The sequence below is a fragment of the Myiozetetes cayanensis genome, unplaced genomic scaffold (assembly GCF_022539395.1).
Source record: "Myiozetetes cayanensis isolate MyiCay16 unplaced genomic scaffold, myiCay2020 scf142, whole genome shotgun sequence".
Classification (NCBI taxonomy): Eukaryota; Metazoa; Chordata; class Aves; order Passeriformes; family Tyrannidae; genus Myiozetetes; species Myiozetetes cayanensis.
This window is the reverse complement of record NW_026087071.1, coordinates 89,169-98,754: the sequence shown is the minus strand read 5'-3', so window position 1 is coordinate 98,754 and position 9,586 is coordinate 89,169. Positions and strand designations below refer to the sequence as shown.

At 64.6% G+C, this 9,586-nt stretch overlaps 1 protein-coding gene across 1 annotated transcript; it reads left to right on the top strand.

Annotated features, from left to right (window-relative positions):
• Window positions 1-76: 76 nt before the first annotated feature.
• SLC44A2 (solute carrier family 44 member 2) lies at window positions 77-7,928 on the top strand (the record flags this gene model as incomplete). Its single annotated transcript, XM_050310054.1, is given in 22 exon segments — window positions 77-147; window positions 244-317; window positions 434-518; window positions 642-726; window positions 1,874-1,930; window positions 1,932-1,985; window positions 2,087-2,147; window positions 2,286-2,409; window positions 2,612-2,695; window positions 2,846-2,958; window positions 3,154-3,285; window positions 3,403-3,502; window positions 3,596-3,688; window positions 3,889-3,973; window positions 4,100-4,362; window positions 4,454-4,548; window positions 5,141-5,244; window positions 5,426-5,499; window positions 5,664-5,734; window positions 5,876-5,964; window positions 6,323-6,407; window positions 7,680-7,928. Coding segments are annotated over 22 exon segments (2,109 nt in total), but the record flags the coding sequence as incomplete, so codon positions are not given.
• Window positions 7,929-9,586: the final 1,658 nt, after the last annotated feature.

Below are 9,586 nucleotides of genomic sequence, written 5' to 3'. Positions count from 1 at the left end.
GGGGAGGAGGAGGAGCCCCTTCCTCATATTCCATCCCATCCCATCCCATCCCATCCCATCCCATCCCATCCCCATCCCAACCCTCTTCCTGTCCTCAGGAACACCGCAGAAATACGACCCCACTTTCAAAGGTCCCATCTACGACAGGTAAGTGGAGCCCCCCCCCGGAGCCAATGGGGTCCTCCCCGGGGTCCCCAAACGGGGGGGGGGTGGTCCCCAAAACCTTCCTCTCCTTGCTGGCAGGGGCTGCACCGACGTCGTCTGCTGCGTCCTGCTCGTCGTGGCCATCGTGGGCTACGTGGTGGTCGGGGTCGTGGGTACGTGCCCGGGGGGGGTCGGGGGGGGGCTGGTTTGGACCCTGTGCCGAGGGTCCCGCCCCTCTGGAAGGGCCGTGGGGGCTGCAATGACTCCAACCCCACCCTGTGCCCCCCAGCCTGGACCCACGGGGACCCCCGCAAGGTGATCCACCCCACGGACAGCCGGGGGCAGTTCTGCGGGCAGCAGGGGACCCCCAACGAGTGAGTGTCCCTCATGTCACCCCCTGAGACACCCCCTCCCCCTCATTGGGAGCCCCCCAGGGGGGAGGAGGGTTGGCCACAGGGGCTCCCCCAAACCGGGCGCGTTTTCGCTTCGTTCCGCAGGAAAAAGCCTTTCCTCTTCTACTTCGACATCGTCAAGTGCGCCAGCCCGCTGGTGCTGCTCGAGTTCCAGTGCCCCACCACGCAGGTACCACCCCCCTGGCCCCTCCACGGGGAGGGCACGGCGAAATGGGGGTCCCTACAACCCCCCCCTTCACTCCCCCATGTCCTCCCCACCCCCAGATCTGCGTCAGCAAATGCCCTGAGCGGTACCTGACGTACCTGACGGCCTGGGGCACGGCCAGGGGGTCCCTAACCCCTCCCCTCACCCCCGTGTCCTCCCCACCCCAGATCTGCGCTCAGCAAATGCCCCGAGCGGTACCTGACGGCCAGGGGGTCCCTACAACCCCCTCCCTCACCCCTCTGTGTCCTCCCCACCCCCAGATCTGCGTCAGCAAATACCCTGAGCGGTACCTGACGGCCAGGGGGTCCCTACGACCCCCTCCCTCACCCCCTGTGTCCTCCCTGCCCCCAGATCTGCGTCCAGCAAATGCCCTGAGAGGTACCTGACGCACCTGACGGCCCAGGGGGTCCCTACAGCCCCTCTCCCTCACCCCCTGTGTCCTCCCCACCCCCAGATCTGCGTCAGCAAATGCCCTAAGCGGTACCTGACGGCCAGGGGGTCCCTACAACCCCCTCCCTCACCCCTCTGTGTCCTCCCCACCCCCAGATCTGCGTCCAGCAAATGCCCTAAGCGGTACCTGATGGCCTGGGGCACGGCCAGGGTCCCTACAACCCCTCCCTCACCCCTCTGTGTCCTCCCCACCCCCAGATCTGCGTCAGCAAATGCCCCCAGCGGTACCTGACGGCCCAGGGGGTCCCTACAACCTCTCCCTCACCCCAATGTCCTCCCCACCCCCAGATCTGCGTCAGCAAATGCCCCGAGCGGTACCTGACGGCCCAGGGGGTCCCTACAACCCTCTCCCCCTCACCCCCCCGTGTCCTCCCCACCCCCAGATCTGCGTCAGCAAATGCCCCGAGCGGTACCTGACGGCCAGGGGGGTCCCTACAACCCCCTCCCCTCACCCCTCTGTGTCCTCCCCGCCCCAGATCTGCGTCAGCAAATGCCCTGAGCGGTACCTGATGTACCTGACGGCCCAGGGCATGGCCCCGAGCGGTACCTGACGTACCTGATTGCCCAGGGCATGGCCCTGAGCGGTACCTGACGTACCTGACGGCCAGGGGGGTCCCTACAACCCCCTCCCCTCACCCCTCTGTGTCCTCCCCACCCCCAGATCTGCGTCAGCAAATGCCCCGAGCGGTACCTGACGTACCTGACGGCCCAGGCCGCGCCGGGAGCTGCGGTACTACCGGGACTTCTGCGTGCCCTCCTTCGACCCTCGCAAGGTGGGTGGCGGCTCGGCGGCGCCGGCGGCACCGAGGGGTCCTCCCCGTGCCCGGAGCGCTGACGGCCCCCGCTGTGTCCCCCCCCCCTCCACCCTCCACAGGCTCCTCTCGAGGTGCTGAAGGACAGGGAGTGCCCGGCCATGCTCATCCCCAGCACCCCACGTATGTTGATTAGCGGGGAGCTCGTTAACGAGCTCGCTAACGATTGTTGGAGGCTCCTGTTTTGGGGGGTCCCAGGGTAGGGGGGGGGATTTTGGGCTGGTTTTCCCTGCTGAGCAGCCCCCTCCTGTCCCCGGCCAGTGGCACGGAGGTGCTTCCCGGCCATCCAGGCCAAGAAGGGCGTGATCATGGTGGGCAACGAGACCACCTACGACGACGGCCGCGGGCGCCGCAGGAACGTCACCGAGCTGCTGGAGGGGGCCAAGTGAGTCACCAAACCGCTTCAGGAGCCGCTGCCCCCGAGGAGGAACGAGCGGGTCCGCCTCAGCCGGGGGCTGGTGTCGGGAATCCCGCCCCAAAACCCGGATCCTCCGTCCCTGCCGGGCTCCTCGGGGCTCCTGCTCCATCGCTGTCCCCCGGGCTCCTCGGGGCTCCCGCTCCATCACTGTCCCCCCCCTGCCTTGCAGAAAAGCCAACGTGGTGCTGGAGACCCGGCAGCTGGCCATGAAGATCTTCGAGGACTACACGGTGTCCTGGTACTGGATCATCATGTGAGCACGGCCCTCCCTTCCCGCGGGATTCCCGGGATTTCCCCCCTCCCTGTGGAGGGGGCTCCGCTCCTGGCGCTCCCGTTTTGGGGTGCCCCGTGGGTGGCACGGGGTGGGGGGGGCTGTGACACGTGGGCGCCTTCCCTCCCGCAGAGGCCTCGTCATCGCCATGGTGGCCAGCCTGGTCTTCATCGTCCTGCTGCGCTTCCTGGCCGGCATCATGGTCTGGGTCATGATCGTGATGGTGATCCTGGTGTTGGGATACGGTGAGCAGGGGGCAAGGGGGGATAATTGGGAGTGTCTCCCTGGCTTTTTCCCTTCTTTCCTCTCCCTGTTTCAAGCGGGATTTGCCTCCTGGAAGTTCGCTCTCCAGGTGCCTTCCCCCCAAGGTCGGCCCTGGTGGGGGGAAGGGTTCTCCCTTCCACAGGACAAATTTCCTGCTTCTTCCCACCCTCCCCCAGGAATCTTCCACTGCTACATGGAGTACGCCAAGCTGAAGGGGGAGGCGGGTTCCGACGTGTCCCTGGCGGACCTGGGCTTTCAGACCGACCTGCGCGTCTACCTCCACCTGCGGCAGACGTGGCTGGCCTTCCGTGAGTCCCGGGGCCCCCTCGAGGGCCGGGGCCGCGGGGAGGGGGGAGCACGGGAGGGGCTTTGCCCGGTGGTGCCGCCGCCCCCAGGGCAAAGTCGTCCCCCTTGCCCCCTGGCAGTGATCATCCTGTGCGTGCTGGAGCTGGTGATCGTCCTGCTGCTCGTCTTCCTGCGCAAGAGGATCCTCATCGCCATCGCGCTCATCAAGGAGGCCAGCAGGTCCGGGGGGAGGCACTGGGGGGGTCTGGGGGGGTGGATCCACTGGGGGGGTGGATCCCGGCGCCGCCGTGGGTTTTGACCCGCCTGTTGCAGGGCCGTCGGTCACGTCATGTCGTCGCTGCTCTTCCCGCTCTGCACCTTCTTCCTGCTGTGCCTCTGCATCGCCTACTGGGCCAGCACGGCCGTGTATCCTTCCCTCTGCCCCGCTCCCCGGGCAGGGAGCTGCCCGCTGCTCCAGGGTCTCCCCTCGCGCGGCAACCGCCCTAAAATCTCCGAAATGTGGCCCTAAACCAGCCCTGGGTGGGGGGGGGAGGAGGTTGGCGGGAGCGGAGCAGAGGCCGCTTTGGGGTTGGGATCGGGGTCTCTCCTTAACGTTCCCACCACAGCTTCCTCTCCACCTCCAACGAGGCCGTGTACAAGGTGTTCAACGAGTCCGCCTGCCCCTTCTCCGGGCAGACCTGCAGGCCGGAGGTGAGGACACAGGGGGAATGCAGGGTCCTGGCAGAGATGAGACCCCCTCGTGGCGCGAGAATCCCCCCCCGGGTGCGGCTCCCGCTCTCTGAGCCCCGGCCGCGTCCCCCCCGCTCTCCCCCGCAGACCTTCAACGCCACCAACGTCACCAAGCTGTGCCCCGACGCCCAGTGCCTCTTCGCCTTCTACGGCGGCGAGACGGCGTACCACAAGTACCTGGTGGCGCTGCAGTTCTTCAACGTCTTCATGTTCTTCTGGCTCGCCAACTTCGTCATCGCCCTGGGCCAGGTGACGCTGGCGGGCGCCTTCGCCTCCTACTACTGGGCCTTCAAGAAGCCCGACGACATGCCGGCCTTCCCGCTCTTCTCCGCCTTCGGCCGCGCGCTCCGGTACGTCCCCCACGCCTGGGGATGGTGAGGGGGACACGGCGGCTCCTCCCGGGGCTCGTCCCCCCCTTCTAACGAGCCCGGGCTACCCCAGGTTCCACACGGGCTCGCTGGCCTTCGGCTCGCTGGTGCTCGCCGTCGTGCAGGTCGTCAGGGTGGTGCTGGAGTACCTGGACCACCGGCTGAAAGGTAGCGGGGCTGGGGGCTGGGGGCTCGGGTCCAGGGGAGTCGCTCCAGGGTTTGGGGACAGGATCAGGGTTTTTCCTCTTCCAGCCTCGGAGCGGCCTCTTTGCCCGAGGAAGGAAGGGATCCCTCCCTGTGAGGGCAGGGGGGATCTGGGAAGGGTTACCCAGAGGAGCTGGGTCTGCCCCAGCCCTGGAGGTGTCCGAGGCCAGGCTGGACGGGGCTTGGAGCAACCTGGGATAGCAGGAGGTGTCCCTGCCTGGGAGAGGACGAGCTCCCTCCCGGCTCCAAACCATTCCGTAGCTCGTGATTCCCTGAGGAGTTTCCTGGGGCAGCAGCCAAGGGACGTTCTGTGGCTCCAGGCTAAGCCAGCCCGGTGCCAGGGAAGTCGTGGGGAAATGTAAACAGCGAGTGGGAGGGTGGGAAGAGCAGACGGGGCCCATCCCGCTCTCTGTGGCCACAGCGAGGCTGAAAACAGGACACGGGAGGGAGGCTGTGGTGGGACACGGTGTCACCAGGACCTTGGAGTTGCTGCTGGAATATCTGCCCCCCTTCTCCCCCCCACCCCGTGTTTGGTGCTGATTTTGGTGCCCTCCAGCCGCAGAGAACAAGTTTGCCAAGTTCCTCCTGAGCTGCCTCAAGTGCTGCTTCTGGTGCCTGGAAAAATTCATCAAATTCCTCAACAGGAACGCCTACATCATGGTAAGAGTTGCCCAAAACCAGGGGGGATGGGCTTCCCTGGGGGTTTCCTGGGGGGGGCTGCTGTTGGGAATTGTGTCTTCCCAGCTCTGGGAGTCAGTGGACGGGGAAGCACTTCCAGGGTGGGATTTACCAGAGACCTGCCCCGTTTCTCTCTCCCTGCCCCCCGTTTTGGCCGCTCTAGATCGCGATCTACGGCACCAACTTCTGCACCTCGGCCCGGAACGCCTTCTTCCTGCTGATGAGGAACGTCATCAGGTGAGATCCCGGCGTCCTGGAGGGCTCTGCTCGGCTCCTTCTGAGCCCTTCCTGCCTCCAAAGGCCACCCCTGACCCGGCTCCCCGTCCCCGGGGGCTCCCTCGGTGCCTCCCCCGGGGTGGGGAGCGGGCGTGGAGTCTCCTCTCTCTCCCTCCTGCTTCCAGGGTGGCCGTGTTAGACAAAGTCACGGATTTCCTCTTCTTCCTCGGGAAGCTCCTCATCGTGGGGAGCGTCGGTAAGCGCCGGGCACTGGAGGCTTCTCCTCGGGCGTCCCAAAAACCTCCGCTCGGGTCACCACGTCCTGTTTTCTGTGTTCCCCCCCACCCCCCCCGCCCCTCCTGCTGCCGCCGTGCCCACCCTTCGCTCGCTTTCCCAGGAATCCTCGCCTTCTTCTTCTTCACCCAGCGCATAAAGCTGGTCCAGGACACGGCGCCGCCGCTCAACTACTACTGGGTCCCGATCCTGGTGAGCCTCCGCGGGGCGACCCCCGGGGCAGAGGGGCCCCACGCAAAACCAAACCCCCTGCCCCTCAAGGGCCACCTTTGTGGGGTGTTTTCCCGGCGCAAAGAGCCCTTTGTTGGCCGGCGGCGTTGGCTGCACGCCCGCTTTCACCGGCCCCCGGCGTGGCTGAGGGCATTTTGTGTCCCCCCCTTTCCCCCCCCCCGGGGCTGCTCCGAACAGTCCTGCCCTGTTCCCTTCTCCCCCTTCCCCCGGGGAATTGGGGAGTCAGCGGTTTCCTCCTCCTCCTCCTCCTGCTGCTGCTGCTGCTGCTGCTCCCCCCGGGGCGCTCCGGGCTCTGTGACGGGCGTGGCGTCTCTTGCAGACGGTGATCGTGGGCTCCTACCTCATCGCCCACGGCTTCTTCAGCGTGTACGGCATGTGCGTGGACACCCTCTTCCTCTGCTTCTGTGAGTGCCCACCCGGGGTGGGGGAAAAGGGAAGGAAGGGGGGCAGGAATCCGTGGTGGCAAAACCTCCCCCCCCTCCCCAGACACAACCTCCAGGCTTGAGTTGTCCTGATCCAGTGGCCGGCGGCTCCAAAATCCCGGCGTTTTTTCCCTCCGTGTGGTTTTTCTCCCGCTTTTTTTTTTTTTTTCCCTCCTTTCCTGGCTCCTCCCCTGCGTTCTCACCTTGCCTGCTGCTCCTGCCTCCCTCCTGCTCCTTCTGTTTGGGTGCTTTCCGGTGGGATTAACCGCAGCTAACTTCGATTTCCCTTTTTCCCCTCTTTTTCCGCCCTTCTCTCTCTCTCTCTCGTGTCCCTCGTTCCCACGTTCTCCATCCTCCCTCTCCGCCCTGTCTCTCTTCTCTCTCTCCCCTCCGGCTCTCCCGCTGCTTTTTCACTCTTCCCTCCTCCCCGGGGGCTGGAGAAGGTGAAGACCTGGAGAGGAACGATGGATCCCCCGAGAGGCCTTACTACATGTCCCCCGAGCTGAGCGAGATCCTGCTGAAGGGGCACCTCGAGCCTTCCAAAAGCGCCGAGAGCCAGGGCTAAGGGGCTCTGCCCTCCCCTGGACCCCTCTCCTGGCCCCCCTCTCTATGCAAACCGCAGAGTTTCTGGCTGGGGCTGCAGAGCTTTGGGTTTCTCACCTGCTGCTGCTTCGGTGCCAGGAGCCGCCGCCGCAGCCCGGAGGGGTCCGAGGGTCCCTCGCGCTCGGCCCGCGGAGATTTTGGGGGGCCAATCCTTGGGAGCTGCTCTCGCCCTGCCAGGGGCTGGGGGAGGTGGTTTGGCCTCGGCCTGGTCCGGCTGTCACGATTAGGGGGCTCTGTGGGTTGCTTTGGGTCCGGGGCTGTTGTTTTCCCGGGATTTTCCGACCCCTTTGGCGCAGGGGCTCAACTTTGGGAGCGCTCCTGGTTGGGAACGCTGCTGGTTGTTGAGGGTGTCGGGTCAATCCCCAGGGGGATCGCTTTGCACTGGTGTCCCGAGCCCCTGGGAAGAGCCGAGGGGCCCTCCCTGCCCTCCAGGGGACCTCTTTTCCCCGAATTTTCCGCCTTCTCCCAATCCCCGCGGGCTGTTCCCGGGAACTCAGTGTGCCCAGGTGGCTTTGTTGTGACAGAGGGAGAGAAGGAGGAAGCCCTGGGCGAGCCCAGAGACCTCGTTGGGCCCGGGGTGGTGGCTGGAGGAGCCGTTCCCGGGGAGCCCCCGCTGAGCCAGGGCCGGGGGGGTGGAATTTCTGTCGGCAGTGGAGGACCTGGAGCGGAACGACGGCTCGGCGGACAAGCCCTACTTCATGTCCCCCAACCTGAGGAAGCTGCTCAAGAAGACCAACGCGGCGGGGCAGCCGGATGCGTGAAACCCCACCCCGGCCCGGCTCCCTCCCCCCTTCCCCCCGGCACCCACCGCCCATCCCGCGTGGAATTCCGGCCTCCTGGACCTTGGATTGTCTGCTCCTGTTCCCTCCCCGGTGAGGGGGCCTCGGGGAAACGGGGACTGCTGAGGGTCCGGCCTCGGATGGGCTCTGGCGGGGCTGAAGTCCCTCCTTGCCGGGGTGTCCGTGGGGTTTGATCCCGCTCCTTCATCCCGGAGAACGAGCCTGGCCACGTCCTCCGTTCCCTCGGCGCATCCTGGTGTGGAGGTGACGGGAGAACCAGCCTGGGCAGGGGGTCTGGGCGGCTCCTCGAGGGGGGTTTCTCAGCCCAAAATGTCGAGTTCTGGTTGGAGATCCCGGCCGGAGAGCGGAAACGGGCTGGGATCCCCTCCCTGCTCCTGCCGCCCTCCGGGGACGCACCAGGGCCCCCTTTTGGGCCCTAATTAACTAATTCTTTTAGGAATAAGCTAATTAACGCTTCTGTAGCCTGTAGCTTCTGCAGGGGTGGAGAGGAACGAGGGGTCCCCCGGGCAGAGTTGGGGGCTGAGGCTCTGGCCGGTTCCTGCACCTCCCCAGGACCGGCGGCTTCCGCTGATCCCTCCCCAAAAAATCTGCGTCCCGGCATCCAAAACCCCGGCAGTTTGGGGCAAACCCCTCCCTGAACGCTCTGCCTTCGGGGAGAGGGGGCGGCAGGTGGATCTGGGCAGGTTTTGGGCTCGTTTCGGGTGGTTTTGGGCTCGTTTCGGGTGGTTTTAGCAAACCCAGCGGCAGCCACCACCTCACACCTGCCCGAAGGTCCGGGAGCTTCGCCAGCTCCTGGCACGTGGGGGGGGAGGAAAAGGGGCTTTGGGGGGCTGAAAGGGGGTTAATTAACTCTAAACTACAACTAATTAACCCCAAAATGTAACAGAATTAACCCCCTCAGCTCCGCCGAAGCCCCTCGAGCGACGGGGGCAGAGTCGGTGCCACCAGTTGGGTGTTTGTTTTTTTTTATGTGGCTCATTTGTTAAAAAAGGACTCCAAAAAAAAACCCGCTCCGAGGCTTTGGGGGACGATTCCCAGCTCCCAGAGGACAGGGAGGGTGGGTCCCACCACCCCCTCCCCCTGGAATTGGGGCTGAGAGATCCCTTTTGGGTTTTGTATCAGACTGGGGGACGTTCCTATGGAATCCTCCGGCGCTTTGGGGGCTTTTTTTGTATGTTTTGCTTTTCCGGGGGGTTTTTGGTTCTGCAGTTGACATTTTGAGCTTTTTTCCAGGGAATTCTCGGGGACAGAATCCTCTGCTGCCGCGGCAGAGCTTTGCTGGCCCGGATCAGAAGCTGTAATTTGTTTAAATTCCCCTTTTTTTTTCCCCCCCTCCCTCCTGTCTGGGTGCCCCGGGGTGGAGCTGAGCAGGGCAAGGGCAAGGGCAAGGTGAGGCCAGGGAAATGAAGGAGGAGGGAAAACTAAAAAGGTGAAGGGAAAGGTAAAAACAAAAAAAAAAATTATGGGAAAGGTAAAAACAGAAGTAAAAAAAAGGTAGGGAAAAGGTGAAATAATGCTCTGTTTGGGAATAATTCAGGGAATTATAACCTGAGCAGATTTTGGGGGGGGAGGGAGGGGTTTGGGTTCAGTTTCTGCTCGGGATGCCCCTGCTGGGGGGGGTGAATTCCCTCTCGCCCCTCCCCATTCCAGCTGTGTTTGCTTCCCAAATCCCATTCCCAGCAGGAACGGGGAGGGCTGGAAGGGAAAGAAGGAATTGGGGGAAAAGCTGCTCCTGGGGACGCCGGGCTGGCCCCGGTG